Source organism: Dendronephthya gigantea, unplaced genomic scaffold (assembly GCF_004324835.1).
Source record: "Dendronephthya gigantea isolate DGI-Jeju-01 unplaced genomic scaffold, DenGig_1.0 000455F, whole genome shotgun sequence".
Classification (NCBI taxonomy): Eukaryota; Metazoa; Cnidaria; class Anthozoa; order Malacalcyonacea; family Nephtheidae; genus Dendronephthya; species Dendronephthya gigantea.
Window position 1 is genome coordinate 2,501 of NW_021163465.1, and position 20,435 is coordinate 22,935.

The following is a 20,435-nucleotide window of genomic DNA, read 5'->3' on the forward strand; positions in this document are numbered from 1 at the left end:
GTCGCATCCAGTCAAGCCCCGAATTTCGCATCTTTCAGATTTTCATAATGCCTAGTTTCTATTCAGTCGTTGAGCTGTCGTTACATGTCTTTCCATGTCTTTGCAATAATCGTAAAAGACCGATAACGAATTATGAGAAGAATCATGTCGTTTCCTTTCTTTTTATGTCGTTGAGATAGGATTTGATCTATCCCGATTATCCGAGTGACACCAGGGGCGGATCTAGACTATATCAACTGTATCAAATAATACAGTCAGATTTTGCCGAAAATAACTATAATCATAAATGCTTTTATTTCATCATTTTACATCATTTGGAAATCGTTTTTTCGCTTCACAAGCTGACAAGCGGTTACGGAGCAATTTTTGGCATTTCGCATTCGCCAGCAACGGTTCACTTCTACCTGCTAACAAGCCCGCTTTTTGGGAGTTTGCTTCTCCGTTCAACTCAATAACATAACTCAGAAAGACATTGTCGTAGCAGTTGAGATAAAAATAGAACATTTTTGATACAGTCAGCGGGGGGGTATAAGCTATATTTAGACCGTTCGACTGTATCAAACCAATCAGAATCGCGATCACTGATACAGTTTGATACAGTCAGATGCTGAGTCAGCTACATTGCTCTATTTGAACGATGACCAACATTCCACGCAAAAGGCGCAAGTCTCATTACAAGCAAACTAAGTCTATACGCAGTTTATCTGGCTATCATGGCATCACGCGCTCTGTTAGACAAGTTGAACTGTGCGCTCAATTAGCGAAATTCTTTGGCTGAGAAGGTCGAAGAGGTAACGAATATCAGACATTCATGCGAAATTATTTTTCTGCTGCTCAAAGAGGGGAATAAATCGCGAGATATATACATGTCAATTTGCGGAGCTACAGTTTCCCAAAAGCCAGCGATTGCGCTCTCATAACCATTATCCCGTCAGGTAACTACAAAGTTTTGTGAATATATTAATATCTTATTCGTTGTAATGATTTTGTGAAGTTAATTTGCATCATGAGTGGAAAATCTGGCTAAACTAATACCCAGTCTGATTTGTATACAATAATAGCATCGCGTTCGGATCAATGCACGTGTTTATATTAAAACCGCTATTATTAATATTTTCTTAAGGTTGATCTGCTAATAGAAATAGTACTAAAGTCGTTACTGTCGTTAGAAGTTTGCCTGAATCATTTCCTAAGCTTTGTCCATCTAGTTTTAATAGCTATGAGTTTATGAAACGGAGTTTGCTCTAAAATTTTGACTGTGAAATATGAAATGCCCACAATGGGAAATATGATACCACTTTGCCCCATGAATAACCTTAACATTATATAAGTCTAGTCACTGACTGCTGGGAGTAGAACTACCTTTAATTTACTGCAACTTCCAAATTTATCAATTTGATAAGAATATAAATCATAATCATCAATTTTTTTAGTACGCATTTTAAAGCCGGGAAAAATGTGCTTTGCTAAGAAAAGCCGAAAATTTTGGTAAAAAATATATCTGGAAAAGTACGCTCAAATCGCGGGAAATAGCATCTCCGGGCTTCCAGTTTCAAAAATTTTCCGGGGGAGCATGCCCCCGGACCCCCCTAGTTATGCGAGACCTAGTCTGTGATACAGTCAGATTTTCGGCCAGATCCGCCCCTGGACACTGTCGTTTTTCTGTTTCTCTCAGTCGTTATCAGAAGTTCACGATTATTCCAAAGACACGGAAAGACATATAACGACAGCTAACGACTGAATGGAAACTAGGCATCAGGGAATTTTTTTTCAATGTTTGTCAACCTATAGCCTTGTAGTTGTCTCGTTTATTCCTATATTCATTTTCACTGCCAATTCTGCACGAGACTACAGTTATATAATTATATTTTGCCGTGCATTAGCAAGAAAAAGTTCATAAAAAATTTACAGCACAAGCATCATTTGGTAATAAAAAATCGAACGCACTTGCCTAATCTTTGATTACTACTGGTTTAATGCCATTATTTACTGGCCCATACTCGATCAGGCTCGAAATCCCGCTGTCCTCATCACACCGGCACCTTCCACTCTTTCAAATCGTATTGGCAGTAGCTCATGCAATCATTATGTTTTATATTTTTAGCTTGTATGTGGCTTACCCAAGAATTGGCTGTAAAAAATGTTTTCGCTCACTACCACAGGGGTTGCCGTTAGTTTTGCTTTTTTTATGTTTCGTTCATGTGTGGCAACGATCGCTGAATACATGCCCTTATTCATGGCACAATTAGGATACAGCACAACTTATGTCGGTTTGGTCCCTGTGCTTGGTTTCGTCACTCAAGTGATAGGAATACCGATCGCAGGATATTTGTCTGACAAATTTCGCATGAGGAAGCACCTGCTGCTTATATGTATCCTTTTGTCGATTCCCAGCACCTTGCTGTTTCTGGCACCGAAAGCGCCTGATTTAACCTGCGAAGAATCATCATCGGGAAATATCACAGAATCATTCGGAAACTCCAGTATTGTTCATAATTCTGTAATGAACGCATCATCTGCTGAAAAAAATGTCGAAAATCCTTTGGGGAATAGCGAGACGAAATACGACGGCGATATGGTAAAATTCTTTTTGATTATACTTTTCTTGCGTGGTTTTTTCGAACTGGTTAAACGACTTTCTGTTACATTAATTACTGTCGCCGCTGTGACACATGTTAAGCAAGATAAATCAAAATTTGGATTTTATGCATTTTGGGGTGAAATTGGCGCCGGAATTTCGCTCTTCATTGTTGGAACGTTGGCAGGCCACATACCCCATTTGGTCTGCGGGAAAGAAGTCCCAAGTTATTACGTTGTTTTTTTCTACGCGGCTGCGGTACAGTGTATGACTTTAATTTCTTTGCCTTGGTTAGAATACGAGTATCTTGAAAAACGGGTGGTGGATTATGAAGAAGTCAAGTCGGTCTTGTCAAAACCTCATTATATTCTTGTCCTGTTCATTTGCGCGCATGCAGGTTTCTGTACTGCGTTTCAATTGCGTTGGGAATTTTGGTACATGCGGCACTTGGGCGGCACGCCGGTTGTAATGGCAGTTGGTGGTTTACTCAGACGGCTTCTAGTTGGTGTTTGGTACATCATATCCCGTGTTATCATTGGAAAACTTGGCGAATTGTATGTCATAGCAATTTCACTGTTTCTATTTGCCGCCTCGTTTGCTGGTCTAGCGTTTACTGAAAATGCTTGGCTGGTGATATTCCTCGATAGTTTTCAGTCTGTTTCGTTTGTCCTAACTTATGCGCTTTGGTAATTCACTTTTCAAAAGCGGGATCAAAGGCATCGTCTGCTTTTTTTCAAGGTGAGCAGAATCCTATCAGTGATTTTTATACGCCATGTATGGTATTATTTTGGGGCAAAATTGAACGGATGCTGCATGGTTTATGCTCGCGGTTATTTCCCCGATTATTTCCGGGTGAAGCATGCCTAGGATTCACTTTTCAAGAAGCAGAATGAAAGGCATCGCCTGCTTTTTTTCATGATGAGCTAAATTCTATTAATGTCAATTTTGTGGTTTAGGCAAGCAAATTTAATGTTCTTATTCTAGAGGAAAAATTGATATGCAATTTTTATGTTAATATTTTTTAAGGAGGTGGAAGCTTAATTTGGGTGCATATATGGAGATTACTTTATGGTTGGCGAGTGCGTACGATGCGATCGGCTATCTTTAAAAGGGGGAACGGGGAATCGGGGATTCGGGGAATGGGGAAATCGGGGAATCGGGGAAGGGGGGAATCGGGAAATAGGGGAATCGGGGAATGGGGGAATCGGGGAATCGGGGAATGGGGGAATCGGGGAATCGGGGAATAGGGGAATCGGGGAATCGGGGAAACTGAAAATGAGATAAAGGAAAAATGCGACTCATTGAGATAAAAAACGCGATAAAGGATAAGAATAGCCTGAAAAGCGGTTCTCAGAGGGGATAAAAAGCCGTTTGAATAAAGCTGAATCTGCTTGTAAACTAGAACTGAACTAGCGAACTTTGATTTGAGTAGACATTGATGGTGTTTACACACTGCAAAATAGTTCTTTTCACAGTTAAATTGTACCAGGTGGCCTTTTGCAGCACCATCAATAGGGTGGTTCCAACTTCCAAGCCTAGGCTACATAGCCTTTAATACGACTGGTTTGCTTTCCCGTTCCATGGCTTATTCTTAATTAATGCATGCTAGAACTGAAGGTCTTCCAGATATTTAGAACAAATTTGAATAACTTCACAAATAACCTCACGAATAACCCTCTGCTCTGTGTGGAGACGGAAGGAGCAAGCTCACAAAAAGAAAAGTGTGGGTATTAGTCATAGTATTATTTCGTTAGAAAACAACCCATTTAAAAGCAGCCGAATTAATAAGCTGAAAGGCTATTGTTTGTAAAAAGTATTTAATAATAATAATGAAATATCACGATTTAGACATAGAATCGTGATTTCCCAATTCCTCCATTCCCCGATTCCCCGATTTCCCCATTCCCCGATTCCCCGATTCCCCGATTCCCCCATTCCCCGATTCCCCGATTTCCCGTTCCCCCTTTTAAAGATAGCCCGATGCGATCCTCGTTGCGATCCTTCACAACGAGCTTTTCATTATAAAAATCGTACAAACGAGCCAACCATCAAGTAATTTGTTTATTATAAATGTGTATAGAGATCAATTTGACAACGGCACGCTTTAAAAAACACAGCGAGCATGCAACATTAATCAAAATTTTATGCATCAAAACATATTTATTACCGTTCAGTTTCTTTATAAAATTGATCAAAAGAAGTTAGATATTCTGTCCGAAAGATTTGAGGATTTGCTGAATGTGAAAAGATCTTGAATATGAGGATTATGTTTTCAATCTCACTCCATAATTTTATTTCGACGCCATCTTGAAAGAAAATGTAAAAAAATTTCCGGCAAAATGACATTCCCCACGTGTGAAGAATATCGTACGTCCAATCAAAAGCCGTGCATGGCATTTTTTCACACGTGATAAACATCGTAATGAGATTAATTTACCGAGTGAAATACGATTTTTATTTCATCATTCGATTCCAGGGGCGGATCTAGACCGGTGCAACGGACGCAGATGCATCGGTCAAAATTGTGATATTGAAATTTGGTCAGATATAATATATTTGTATAGATTATACACATATAAAAATACCTGATAGCTAACTAATGTGATCACACCTCTCCTTGAATAAACTCAGAGTTTTTGTGGGTAGCCTGCGCATGCGCGGCTAACCACTATGTAGTCGAAAAAGTGTCCGGATGTTTGTGTGTGTGTGTGTGGGTGCCACATCTTCGGTAATCGTCGGATATACGAAAGATGACGAACGGTGGTTCTTCTACTTCCGGAAAATTTCGTTGTTTTCGAAGGACGGAAGCAATCGAAGTCACGTTAATACGTTTGTCAAATTTTAAAGCGAAGGCGAGTACTTTAAAGACGAAAAAGCGGTGATCGGTGAGCGTTGAATCTACAACTACAAAGTTACACTAATAGAAAATAAATAAAACATTACCTTATTTGGCAAATGGTAGTAACAAGTTGCCCTGTTTTATAAATTAAAATGCACTATTTCACTTGTCAATTTCTTGGTTGTGGACATGCAGCTATTAAACCAAATATATTACCTTATAATTTGGCAAATAGTAGTAACAAGTTGCCCTTTTTTATAAATTATACTATGCAATATTTCACTTGTCAATTTCTTGCTTGTGGACATGCAGCTATTAAACCAAATGCTTTGGAGTTTAAAAAGAAGCATTTATTTGAACATAACTATAAACAAAACATATTTTTTTAAAAAACAAAACTTTTAACACAAGTGCATTTCAACTGAAGAAAAATCTTTCAAATATTGTTCAGATACATAGATGAGCCCTTTGAAATTGTTATGCTGATATGTTTGAAACAATTTTTACACATTTATATCAATGATGAATGATGGCATTCAATGTTAACTAATTGTCGGACTGATTAGCACAGTGATAAGATATTGTCAACTGATAAATTTAAACTTGGAAAAAGCCACACAGATTTTTTCGACCTACGAACTGGTGCTATTATGTCCAGCTAATTGATGCTGATAAGTTATCTGTAATCAACATTGCAAACCATCTGTATCAATGAAATTACTGGATCAATGAAATCATACTATCATCTTCAGTTATAATGGTGAACATATTGCCAATAAACTTTGGAAAACAAGTGGTATAATCTTACTGGAACAATAACATTTAACCTTTATTGAATATTAACATAACTATAACATTGATTTATCAACAAAATAACCCATCTTGTATGTAACAAAGACATGCTGATAATCAAAGGACATCAAAACGATGATCATTTGAAAAAGTCTGAATCCTTTTTCTCCTTCTTAACTAAGCTTTATGTTATCAGATGATGTGTGCCACCATCCCGGAACCTTACTCTCTTTTTTGTTCTCTTCACCTATTCTACTTAAAAAATTTCATTTCCTATCTCTTGTAAAAATACTTATGTATGTTTTGATCTGTCTAAAATGTATTTAATACAATAAAATATTATAATATATAGCTTGTGTACTAAATTGACTTTGTTATAACTGTATTCAACTAGCTAACTATAGGGTGTTTAATCCCTTGTTTATGGCATTAGAACATAAGACTAGAAAATAATATTTTATTGCATCAGTTGATATTTACTTGCCACTATAGCAGCTTTATCGCAGTTAATAATGTTTTACAGGCTACCCACATGTACGCATTGCGTACCTATTTTTAATCACTTCAAACCAGCGATTTAAATTCATTATTATTGCCAAGTTATCGATATTTGCGATCAAAACATGATTTCGCACTTTCTTTTGTTTTTCGACAAGTCGTCGTGAATAATTTCGCGACAAAAATGGCTTAAACATGGATATAAATAACTTTTCATTACGTAATACACAGTAGCACATGTGAATCACTGATGTGAATTAAGTGCACCGGTCCCGAGTCCTTTTCCGCGTGAAATCTACTGTTACGTCACATTGCCATTGTTTGAGAGTAGATTTGGAAATTTGTGCACCTGTGAGTGCACCGGTCCCGAGTCCTTTTCCGCGTGAAATCTACCGTGACGTAAACGTTTCCATTGTTTTGAGGGTAGATTTGAATCCGCCGACCGATGCACTCGTGCAGATTGCGGGCTTTTTGCTACCTTTTCGCTTCAAGCCTCGTTTTAGATTCTACTGTGACGTACAGCTTTCGCTAAATCGCTTTGGCATAATGGAATTTGCTCTCCCACGCATTATCGAAGTCATGATTACAACAGCAAATAAGGGCATTATTCAAATTGAAAGAAAAATAAAGTTTGAGGTCAAACGGTAACGTACTCGCATAATTTTTCAAAATAAAGAAATGACTACATGCCCCTGGGGTCAATAATATAATCTCTATTCTCGAATATTCAATGGTTCTGGCCAGTTCTCCAGTTCGTTGATATTGCGTATAAATTTAAAGTTGCTTAGGTTTAATATAAAGCTTATGTTATAAGAGCAATTTTTGAATAAATGCCAATAATGGTCATATTATTATGACCACTAGACCTTACTATGACCACTTATTATTATGACCACTATACCACTAGTGACTTTGAGTCACTAGACTAGGTATAAATTATAAACTGTGATTTACATTATTTTATTAATGATGGAAATCACAGTATATAATTTATACCTTACACCATTACTATGCGTGCGAAATAAGGTAACTTGTGTAGCTGATGTCAAGATAATACGACAAGTTTGAGGTATTACAATTAAGTTGTTTTCTGGTTTAATAATGCTACACAACAGCCACAAAAATTATTAGGAATGAATGATCAATGATGTCCAGTTTAGGTCATTACCAATTACCATACAGGTAATTAGACAGTGTAAATTCCTTAACTTCTAGCTATGGTTGCTCATGGCTGTTTTGGTCACCAAAGACTGGTGAATCACAGCTAGTCTATAAATAACTAAATTGCCTAATATAGTTCAAATTAACTCAAGTCTCAACTATTGCTGTAAGTCAAATGGACTGCATTGCTTTAGTTTTAAGATTCTTGGGATAATTAATATAAAAGTTATTTGGGATGAAATAACTTTTGCAACAATATGGGAATCCTAAATGCCTGTACATAGTACATACACTAGTAATTGATTGTGAAGAATATTTTTATTACTCATTGATGTATTCATTGTTGTAACTCTTGAACAACAAAACTATAGGATTGCATGCATACAACCTCATTTATAAATAGATCGACCTTGCTTTTAAGATTTGGCCAGGCAGGATACTACATAGTCTTGGCATATCTTCTATATTAGAAAGATTATTTACACCAGCTTTGCTGATTAAATTAACATAATTAGCCCCACTGCCCCAATCAGTGTTTGTCAGACTAAAACTAAAAAGTCAATTAATAAGACATAAACACTTGAATATTTGCCTAAAGTTTGCAAGCTCTAAAAAGTGGTTCCTTCCTAGTTGTTTTGGAAATATTTTATTTCTAAAGGGAGACAATACTTTGTCAATATTTTTAATTAAAATTTAAATAACTAGCTTTGTACTACTCACAAAAATATTGATAAACATTATTAAGATTGATCAATAACTCGATCTCTCTTATTTCAAAACATCAATTTTTTCAAATTTTTCAAATACTTTTTTGAATAATGAAATTAGTGCAACTCTTGTTGAATAATTAAAGGCCCTATTTCTTCTGAGCTTTATGGAAAAAATTATTTGAATATTTTGATAATTGGTATTGACTTTCGACTTTCAACTACTTTTGCAAACAACTATTTAATTCAAGATTTTACAATGTCTAAACTGCAGTTTATGCAAGATTCTAAAATGAACTCCTGAAATTGTATTATGAAGTACCTCTTTATGTTTAAAAGCTAGGACGTAGTTTTGTCATGAATCTTTGAATGCATGAGTTGGTTTCTATGTTTGAATGTCTATGTTTGAAACTAGTCAGCCAAATTAAATGCAGGGAATCGCGTTTTCGAGTCTCGCATTCCTAGGCTTAAAATTTCCCGGGATAGATGTCTCCGGCCCGCTAGTGGGCCTTTGACATTATCCATGAAAGATGCATCGGTCAGGAAATTCGCTAGATCCGCCCCTGTTCGATTCTGCTGTGCATAAATCTATTCTCGGCATTACCATCATATATACACATTAACCACGCTTGCTCTTGTCAGCTACCTCTGTTAGTAATAGTTTTTTGATAAATTTCGTAATCAAAAGCCCAACGACTTTGTTGATGGCGATTGGAGTTTTGGCTGATGGCGTAGGCAAACAACGCGCGAGATTGACGAATGTATTACTCGTACGCGTAGCCGTACTCGTAAAACAGATTAGCTATATACAGAAATGAAACTTCTGTGTTTTGCTCATTGTTTTGTGTCCCAAGCGCAGCCAGCGCGTGATGACTTCCGGCGAGCTTGGCAAGTCTCATGAGGGAATTTAATGAGTAAAACGCCGTTTTTAAGACGAAAAATTTCTTTTTTAAAAATTCTCGCTACCTATGCTTATTTCTGGAATAAATTTTTAAACAGTGTCGGTATATGTGTCCTTCGCTAATGACGTCATCCTTAGCAAGAAATCTCGTGCTAAAATTCTAAATCAAAACCACAAGTTTTCAATATTTTAAAAAATTGTAGGTAGCCACCTTAAACTCTTATTATTTCGTTTTCACATTTCTATTATTCTTAGATATTTGTTAATTCATTTCGTTTTATCTTCTGGAGATATATTGTATCTAAAGCATGTATTACATGTTTTCTAAACTCAAAAATAGCTCAGCCAGTAAATTTATTGCACAGCTTTCCATACGGCAAGCCCTGCACTCTTCAGCTATATTTTTCCAGTTTTTGCCAGCATCAAATAATTTCATAAACCAGTTCTTAGCTCAGAAGATCCACTTTATCTATCTTTTTAGAAATTTTAAGCGAAATGGGACATCGCCCTAAAGGATTTGTTTAAATCAGCATTTGTTTGTCAAAAATTTGATTTTTCTATCGATTTACTCATTACATTTCAACATGACACTTGCCAAGCAAGTTACACATGCGCACATTGGGCAAAAAACGACGTGACTCGATTTGGCGTCAGTTTCATATCTGTATATAGCTAATCTGTGGTCGTAGTCACTGCTAAAGCTCCCTATTACCAAGGGTAAAATCCGATTTATTACGTTTTACGCGGTGAATTCGGTGGAAAATTTGGTCTTGTTATTTGTTAAACCGTGAAAAGTCCTGACCTCATTCGAGTTTCCCCCTAATTTAGTAAAAATACATATTTTCCACATTTATAAAAATATAAATTTATAAATTTCATCAAAATTTTGCTAAATGACAGTTTGAAAATACAAATTTTTGTCTCGACCAATCAAGAGCTTAGTAGTTCACACTGGCGCATGCGCATAACGTAGAAGACCGTCCATGGCGTGAGGTCCATTGCATAATGGCGGACGACTTTGATTTCGTATTTGCACATCGTGGGTGTAAATATCCGAGCGGATTTATAGTACCCTCGCACGGTGCTCCGCACCGGCTCGGGGATTATCCTAAGTCTGGCAACCCTCTCACAAAAAATAATGCATACACTAATACCATCGCTTGAAACACAAAAATTACGCTAGGTTCCTAAAAAAAACTGGATACAAAACACTTTGGATATATTTACTAAATTTATCTGTCAATTGATCATGTGTATTTTTATCGAAATACACTTTTTATTTGCAAAATTTAAGCATTCCTAAATTGTTTTCAAGTCTAAAAATGACAGATAAATTTATGAAATATATCCAAGGTGTTTTGTAACTAGTTTTTTGTCAGGAAGCTAGCGTAATTTTTGTGTTTCAAGCGATGGTATTAATGTATGCATTATATTTTTTGAGAGAGTTGCCACCCAAGATAGTATGCGGTACCCGCATTGACAATCGCATTGATCGGGCTCCCTCCGGTATCACTGCTGTAAATTGTCTATTTTCCTCTTCATCCTGGAACGAAGCTGCACTTTGAGGAATACATTTCTTTAATTTAGAAAAAAAAAATATATATTTATTTAATCTTTAATGGGGAAGAGGGTTACATAAAAAAAATTACTTTGTTCCAGGTGTGGTGAACCTAACTTTTCATGGAATTGGCAAGGAACTTGGCTCCGCAGTTTTTGGAATCTGTTTTGAAGAATTTGGTACAAGATTAAGTTTCTGTGGTTTCTCTGTTGTCACTGTGGCTTGGATGGCGGTGTTTACTATTTATATCTTCTGTGCTAAAGATGTTCATAGTTACCAGGAGGTCCCACGGGAGGAAGAAGTTAGTGATGATGATCGAGAAATAAAGTGAAGTTGATGCGGAGCATTTGCACTGATAATATGCCGCTGGCGGATCTGGGGGTAGTCAGAATAAATTACACAGCTAAATTTTGAATTCAAAACACCTTAATATTTTTAAAATGAAAAGGATATTTTTAAATAAAAATCTATTAGGATTTTAAGCGATTGCGATTTCAAGCTGTAATAATTTATTCTGATCACCCCCAGATCCGCTACTGTAATCTGTTAAAAATATTTCCAGGTGTTTAAATTACGTTCTTAAGATATGAAAAATAGAATTCTGAAGATAAAATAGAAATCGATGTAAATTCGAGTAAACCCTCATGATTGCGTGGTGGCCATTAATTTTTTACACATCTCTTATATTTTTAAGGATTTTAGCACTCTGTATGTACGTTATCCGGTTTTATATGCACGATTTCATAAACAAGGAACGAGAAGTCCAGTTCAACTGTCCTTAATAACAAGGCTATTGCATGGTTATTAGTTTCAATACAATATGATTAGATAAAAAATTACCAGTACGATTGCAAGTTACAGGTGTAGTAATTTAATCTGACTTACCCTGGGTCCGCCACCGGTCCCACAGCTTTCAAAGTAACGAGAAAACGTGTCCTTTTTTCACGGCTAACATTGCTCTGCCCTCCTGAGAGATACGAGCTTTATCTGAACGAATATGGTAAGAATAAGGTAAGATGAGAAAAAAACGCTGGTTCCCTCTCTATTTGTGACCATCCAAGTAAATTACGATGAGCAACAGAATACTGCCTACCCGCTATAAAGGTTTATGGTATGCATTAATAATTTTAAGGCTTGGTTCCAAAGTATTTTCCTTTTCACAGTGAAGTAGATTAATGATAAGTATATTAATAATGCGTCAGTGGGAACGAAAGCCTTCGGTCAGGATCTCATTCGTGCAACACACTTAATTGATGGACTAAGCAAGTCAGGCCGTAGCTAGAGCGCTTAATTGGGGCGTATTCATAATTATATTCATGTTTGTCTACTGCAGGAACAATAGCGTACAAAAGAAAGTAGTCGGGTGTAAGATGAATGTATGAATATTCCCAACCTACGTTACGGCCGTGTAAGGAACGAAGAATCAAACGAATTAAATAATAAGGTCTAGCTGGCTGGTTCTGCCGGTGTTTATCCCCGTTGCATTGCTTTTTCCATTTGCGAATCTCTTCGCTACCAGCGCTGATCCAGTGTTTTTGAGATATCTGAGTAAGTGAAATTCACTCCACATGTATGGTTGGCCCGCTCGTGATAATCTTTTACAACCAATTTCGCAACCCAACTACTCCTCGGAAGGATAACCGGAAACCTGGCATCATAGGATAATTGCTCAGCAAATTCTGGGCGGCTGGATAGTAAGCTTATCGACGGTAAGCTCTGGACCCCCTCGCCTTTTTTCGGGTTACGCATATTAAAAATCACTAGTCTTACCCACGTGCGAACCCGCACCAATCTGGACAAGTCCGAGAAACGTTCTGGTGTCATTCTTCATTCAGCTGTCACTGGCCCTTCGGTCTTCGCTTTCGGTGGTACAGAGGACTTCGGTCGCGAACGAAGTGCTGACCTTTGAGGGCTTCAGATTTGGTGGGCTGCGAGGCTGATGTTCCAGCTTCCCCTTTGGAAAGTGCTCATTGTTTTGCTTCAACCATTCCGGACCTTCCCAACAAGTCATATCTTCAGCCAGTTGAACCGGACTAACTCCTTGAGTGCAGGCAGTCTTAACGTGTTATCACTGGGACGGGCTGGTGCTGCTCTGGATTTCGCTCACACGATTTGCGACAAACGACCTAAAATCTCTACCTCTGCCCCGGATCCACAAAAGCACGTCCTCGCTGTCGAAATAGAAGCTCGCTTCTTGGATCGAGAGGCATAGGACTTTATGGAGCGATTGCGCCAATCTCAAATCCAAGACAGCGCAATAAGCTTGAGCCTTGGCGTCGTTGTTGCATTGAGTGCCGGGAGAGACCTTCGACTTTGCTGCGCTCATGCGGCAAGTGATTTGACCATTTTCATACTCATTACGGAGGTAACTGACTGCGCCATCCGTCTCCTCGATGCATCCACTAACATCACAACTTCCTTCTTCTTAACAGACGTCGCGAATCGGAGAAGACGTCATCATCTTTAGCGCTGTCCAGAGAATCGTCCATGTATGTGGACCTCAGAACGGTTTCTGCAGCCAGGGGATACTTCTCCTGCTATTTTCTTGCATTTTTCTGCGCCACAAATCGTGCTTCCATTAGCGCGCAGTTCTTCCTAAACACCACACTCCTGAATTCATACTTTTCAGGGTCTTGTTCTGGTCTCAGGTCCCTCCATAGCATTCGGTAGTACGGATGATCTCGTTCCTCGATAACGATCTGCTGATACATTTCCTTAATATCACTGGCCACCGCTACAGGGTTGCGCCGAAACCTCAATAGCACGTCAAACAAATCTTGCTGGAGTTTCGGGCCCGCGTGGATCTCGTCGACCCTTCTCCAGAGCAGCTCTCTTCTTCTGTCATAATTTGTATTGCTGAAAATCCAACGCCAGAAACTTCAACTTCCCAGAAACTCTTTAGGGTACGATCTAAATCACAACAACCGATATCACGACTGTCCCAACCGTTGTTTTGTTACTCAAAAAAGGCTGGACCGATCTGGGATCTGGGAACTGATCGAGGTTTATTACCAGTAGGCCAAATACAAGACCAACCAACTGGACCAAGACGTGCCACAGGTCCTCTCTCAACACCTTGAACGCCCACCATAAAGAAATGCATTTCCGGGTTGTCAACACCGATTACAATATCGGCTAAGCCATCCTTTGTGGAATGGCGATCGTAATGGCGATCGCGGTCCATTACATACCACTTATTAACCGAATTTGAGGTCCGTACTAGAAAAATCAGACCGAGGTCTTGACAGTACAGACCGAGCGATAGCGAGGTCCGTACATAAAAGACCGAGGTCTGATATTTTTCCAGTACGGACCGAACGTATTCGGTTAATAAGGGATTTATTATATGGCATACAGTATTTAGTTTATTTATTTATACAATGCGCTGCAGCATTCTTGCCGGCTCTTTCACCAGCCAGTCGCCAAGCAAGCACTGAAGTGGCTTCCAAAACTTTGTTTTTTACTCGTTAAATAAGAATGATACAGTAATCATAAACAAAAATCAAAGATGAATAAATATAATATTCACATGTACCAAATAATGCTCTTCTTCGTCCATTCTCCGTCGATATTTTTCGTGTCGAAAATAAAAGTGCAAGCTTGTTTTTATTCAAAAATATGAGAGTTGGACCGTTACTACGGCAACGGTCTAATACTGGGGGTTCCAGACCGGCAAAGAACCAATCAGCGCACGCCATTTTAGTCACGAAACCGCGTGCCATATAATAATGGCAAGTAATTACTGGAAAGTAATGGACCGCTGAAAACTCTTCTGAGCTAATCAGTGAGCTCTATTTCAACGGAAGTGACGCTTGCATATAATAAAATGGTTAATAAGATTTATGCGCAAAGAAATTAATACCACTGAGTTGTGTCGAGTTAGGAAATTGTGATGGGACAGGAGAAAGTGAAAATATCACAAGAACCCAATTTATATAGATTAATGTAATGCCTGGTGATCAGGCTGTAAGAACTGGACATGGTGCATCGCAGTGAACAGCTCAATAACGGGCATCATTGTGTACAGAGTGACACGTGAAAACTCACGAAAAACGAATCGCGTGGTATTGTCAATGGATGGGTCAAAGAAAGTACATTATTGCCGAGACAATTCAAAGATGAACTTTACAGTGTAGATATTGAGGCAAGTCTACAACGAAAAGGTTTACTATCAACAACATAAGCGAGTTGGATGGTGGCGAATAATCAAAATTTATGCACACTGATTGGGTTACTGAAAATGTAAACACACTTGTTGATTGGTCTAAAACGAAATCCTCTCTTGTTCCACTGAATAGGAACACACCTTTTACACTAGGTATGTGATAATAGATTTTACATTCGTTCTGATTTCAAAAACTTCACGAAAGTGATAAAGTTATTCTTTTCTTCTGCAGGCACTAATTAGCAAGGAACGAAAACCAGTTTGTGATGAATTGAATAGATTTCACTGACGTCTGCTATACGTTTGGGTATTATAAGAGGTACATATAATGTAATAAAAAATATATTTTAAATATAAATATAGAACCAACAAAGGCAATCAGCCGTTTGCAAGCCACATCAATATTACGTCAACGCATTGCATACAAAAGAATTTCAACCCTCTTAATGATCGCATCTAGAGGCGAATACAGTTTTGCAGAATGTTTGCAAGTATGCGAGGCGAAAATTATAAAATCGTACGCTTCGCTATAAATTCAATTTGCTAACAAAGTTTTGCTATGCTCGCTATTATGTTGCTCTAAAATAGTCTGGTCTTTGCACTACTGCTATCATCCACATTCGTGGCTCTTTTCTCTAACTAGAATAGGGAAAAATGTCAAGGTATGGAAATTGGGTGGGTCTTTAGCGGTGGCGTAGCCAGCATCGATAATTCATATATTCATTTTTTGCGGTATTGATTTCTTTAGGAATTTATTGTCTTTACAGTCACTTAACATGAATATACGAATGTTGCCCCCCCCCAATTATCGACCATGCTACTGCTTTATGAGCATGGGCGCAGCACGATTTATTGAAGTGCATTTCACAATTAAGAAACAGAAAACATTTTCCGTGTTTCTATACAGTTTTAGTATACACCCGGCTATTGTCTATTACAAATCTTACATTCTGATTGGCTACTCAACCATTGTCTATTCGTGATGGTGAACGTTTGGGAAAATTCGCTCGCGCGACTATATAAAATTGAATTAATCAAATTATTTTTCGGTGTAATTGCGGTGTATCGATTATTTTCTCGAAATTAATATATCTAGGTACAGGGTGTAAACTAAAACAATTAGACAACTCGCCTTCGTTGTCTATGAGGGAATAGTGAACTCAGGGTTCGCCTTCGTTGACTATTCGCTCATAGACCACTCGGACTCGTTGTCTAATTGTTAAATAGAAACACACGTGGGAGTTTGGGAGAATGAAACATAAACATTATTAATTGCACAAGTGCATAGGTTTGGCACGTAGATATCTATGGTTTGGCCGTACGACTGGCGGCAAAGCTTTGCGATTGGCTCTGGTGCTCATTAAACCAGTGTGGCATAACTTAGCAATTGGGTCTGATCCCTATCAGAATTCAGCTAATTCAGTCATGGCAAAATGATTAATTTTTAGTATTTTGTGTCTGGCCCTTTGATTAATCATTAAAATATTGAATCATGACAGCTTAGCCAAGCAGCTGGTTCTGGTCTCTTTGCTAATGGAATTAGGGCAACATAGCCAACCAATGGGTTTGATGCTTTTCTAATTCCCACTGGCCAACCTCGTTCCCAGGGCCTTTTACCTTGATTTTGGGCAGCTAAGGCTGCTAAGCGCAGGGGTCTTGTCTCTTTCGTCAGTTTGCTAGTGTGTCAAATCAGATGGTATAGCTTAGCAATTTGGTCTAGTCCCTTTTGCTGATTGAATTGTAACAGCATATAGGGTAACAGTTGGAACAAAACAGTTAGATTCAATAATAAAATTAAATAGGTTTAGGTCTACCTGACTTTTAGATTTTAACTGAATTTTATTCTGCTTTTTAAACTTTTTGATGTAAGTAATATCAGTAGTATCATAATTAATTTTAATACAAAGGTACCGGTTGTAATCATTACGTAATTCAGCTTTTGCTGCAAAGTAATTTGAATAAACCTCTATTCTTTCTATTCTATTATTCTATTCTATTCTATTCTATTCTATTCTATTCTATTCTATTCTATTCTATTCTATTCTATTCTATTCTATTCTATTCTATTCTATTCTATTCTATTCTATTCTATTCTATTCTATTCTATTCATTCTATTCTATTCTATTCTATTCTATTCTATTCTATTCTATTCTATTCTATTCTCTATTCTATTCTATTCTATTCTATTCTATTCTATTCTATTCTATTCTATTCTATTCTATCTATTCTATTCTATTCTATTCTATTCTATTCTATTCTATTCTATTATTCTATTCTATTCTATTCCATTCTATTCCATTCTATTCCATTTTATTCCATTCTATTCCATTCTATTCCATTCTATTCCATTCTATTCCATTCTATTCCATTCTATTCCATTCTATTCCATTCTATTCCATTCTATTCCATTCTATTCCATTCTATTCCATTCTATTCCATTCTATTCCATTCTATTCCATTCTATTCCATTCTATTCCATTCTATTCCATTCTATTCCATTCTATTCCATTCTATTCCATTCTATTCCATTCTATTCCATTCTATTCCATTCTATTCCATTCTATTCCATTCTATTCCATTCTATTCCATTCTATTCCATTCTATTCCATTCTATTCCATTCTATTCCATTCTATTCCATTCTATTCCATTCTATTCCATTCTATTCCATTTCCATTCTATTCCATTCTATTCCATTCTATTCCATTCTATTCCATTCTATTCCATTCTATTCCATTCTATTCCATTCTATTCCATTCTATTCCATTCTATTCCATTCTATTCCATTCTTTATTCCATTCTATTCCATTCTATTCCATTCTATTCCATTCTATTCCATTCTATTCCATTCTATTCCATTCTATTCCATTCTATTCCATTCTATTCCATTCTATTCCATTCTATTCCATTCTATTCCATTCTATTCCATTCTATTCCATTCTATTCCATTCTATTCCATTCTATTCCATTCTATTCCATTCTATTCCATTCTATTCCATTCTATTCCATTCTATTCCATTCTATTCCATTCTATTCCATTCTATTCCATTCTATTCCATTCTATTCCATTCTATTCCATTCTATTCCATTCTATTCCATTCTATTCCATTCTATTCCATTCTATTCCATTCTATTCCATTCTATTCCATTCTATTCCATTCTATTCCATTCTATTCCATTCTATTCCATTCTATTCCATTCTATTCCATTCTATTCCATTCTATTCCATTCTATTCCATTCTATTCCATTCTATTCCATTCTATTCCATTCTATTCCATTCTATTCCATTCTATTCCATTCTATTCCATTCTATTCCATTCTATTCCATTCTATTCCATTCTATTCCATTCTATTCCATTCTATTTCCATTCTATTCCATTCTATTCCATTCTATTCCATTCTATTCCATTCTATTCCATTCTATTCCATTCTATTCCATTCTATTCCATTCTATTCCATTCTATTCCATTCTATTCCATTCTTTCCATTCTATTCCATTCTATTCCATTCTATTCCATTCTATTCCATTCTATTCCATTCTATTCCATTCTATTCCATTCTATTCCATTCTATTCCATTCTATTCCATTCTATTCCATTCTATTCCATTCTATTCCATTCTATTCCATTCTATTCCATTCTATTCCATTCTATTCCATTCTATTCCATTCTATTCCATTCTATTCCATTCTATTCCATTCTATTCCATTCTATTCCATTCTATTCCATTCTATTCCATTCTATTCCATTCTATTCCATTCTATTCCATTCTATTCCATTCTATTCCATTCTATTCCATTCTATTCCATTCTATTCCATTCTATTCCATTCTATTCCATTCTATTCCATTCTATTCCATTCTATTCCATTCTATTCCATTCTATTCCATTCTATTCCATTCTATTCCATTCTATTCCATTCTATTCCATTCTATTCCATTCTATTCCATTCTATTCTTCTATTCCATTCTATTCCTTCTATTCCATTCTATTCCATTCTATTCCATTCTATTCCATTCTATTCCATTCTATTCCATTCTATTCCATTCTATTCCATTCTATTCCATTCTATTTCATTCTATTCCATTCTATTCCATTCTATTCCATTCTATTCTATTCTATTTATTCTATTCTATTTCTATTCTATTCTATTCTATTATTCTATTCTATTCTATTCTATTCTATTCTATTCTATTCTATTCTATTCTATTCTATTCTATTCTATTCTATTCTATTCTATTCTATTCTATTCTATTCTATTCTATTCTATTCTATTCTATTCTATTCTATTCTATTCTAACTGTTACCTTTGCTAAGATGTTGGTTTCTGATTCTTTCAACCATTTTCTTATTCTGTATACTGCATGTATATCTCGGTTCCGTTTTTGAATTCATTTGTTATTTTAGTCGCCAATCAGTGCATTTATTAGGTATACGCATTATTTAATGTATATTTGGATGAGCATGTGATATATATCATATTCCTTCGATATGACGAGGAAAATAGTGGTAGAAATAATTCGTTATTTACATAATTTAATTTATATAGGTTGACGGGAGTTCTATCAGCTTATTCAGAGAAGCGAAAATCGGGTATGACTAAGATTAAGATTTATTAAAAGTACCAATTTCGCAGTTAAAGACTGAATTACATGGGTTAAAAAAATTATAATGTTATTCTACAATAAAATATAGTTACAATTGGATGATAAGAATAGCGTATCCACTGCTACAATTATTAAAAACTCTACTTCCAGCAATTACAAAACTGTTGGCAAATTTATCAGTTCTACGCTTAGGGATTAAGAGTTTATCACTATACTCCGAAGAGAGTCAGATGTACTATAATTTGGTGGAACAATGGAGTGCAATTTGTGTGTTGAATCGATACACATGCATTCGTTCAACGAATCTCTTACAAATCTTCTCTCTTCGTATAAGAAGCATTGTCACCCAAGCACCGTCCATTGCTTTATCACAGGAGCAATCTGGGTAGATTATTCGGAAGACTCGACGTTGGATCTTTTCAATTTAGTCGTTTAGGTATTGAGGCAAACTATAATGCCATACTTCGCACGAGTACTCCAACTCCAATATCGGTCTGACGCACGATGACTTGCACTAACTTTTTCGATGCAATTTTAGATCGTTTTAATAATCGTAGATTATACAAACGTTTCGCAGGCTTTTTGTAGACGCAGTCGACATGAGGAGCCCACTCGAGATTGTTAGAAATGA

The 20,435-nt window shown here is 36.6% G+C and overlaps 2 protein-coding genes across 2 annotated transcripts; both read left to right on the forward strand.

The window, feature by feature from the left end:
- The first annotated feature begins 2,109 nt into the window (after positions 1-2,109).
- LOC114543413 lies at positions 2,110-3,252 on the forward strand. The gene is made up of 2 exons (XM_028562400.1): positions 2,110-2,578; positions 2,874-3,252. The coding sequence occupies exons 1-2, from the start codon at positions 2,141-2,143 to the stop codon at positions 3,045-3,047; spliced, it is 612 nt and encodes a 203-aa protein (XP_028418201.1). The 5' UTR covers positions 2,110-2,140; the 3' UTR covers positions 3,048-3,252.
- LOC114543415 lies at positions 3,047-11,704 on the forward strand. The gene is made up of 3 exons (XM_028562401.1): positions 3,047-3,079; positions 3,226-3,316; positions 11,136-11,704. Exons 1-3 carry the CDS (start codon positions 3,047-3,049, stop codon positions 11,363-11,365), a joined length of 354 nt encoding a protein of 117 aa, XP_028418202.1. The 3' UTR covers positions 11,366-11,704.
- The last annotated feature ends 8,731 nt before the right edge of the window (positions 11,705-20,435 follow it).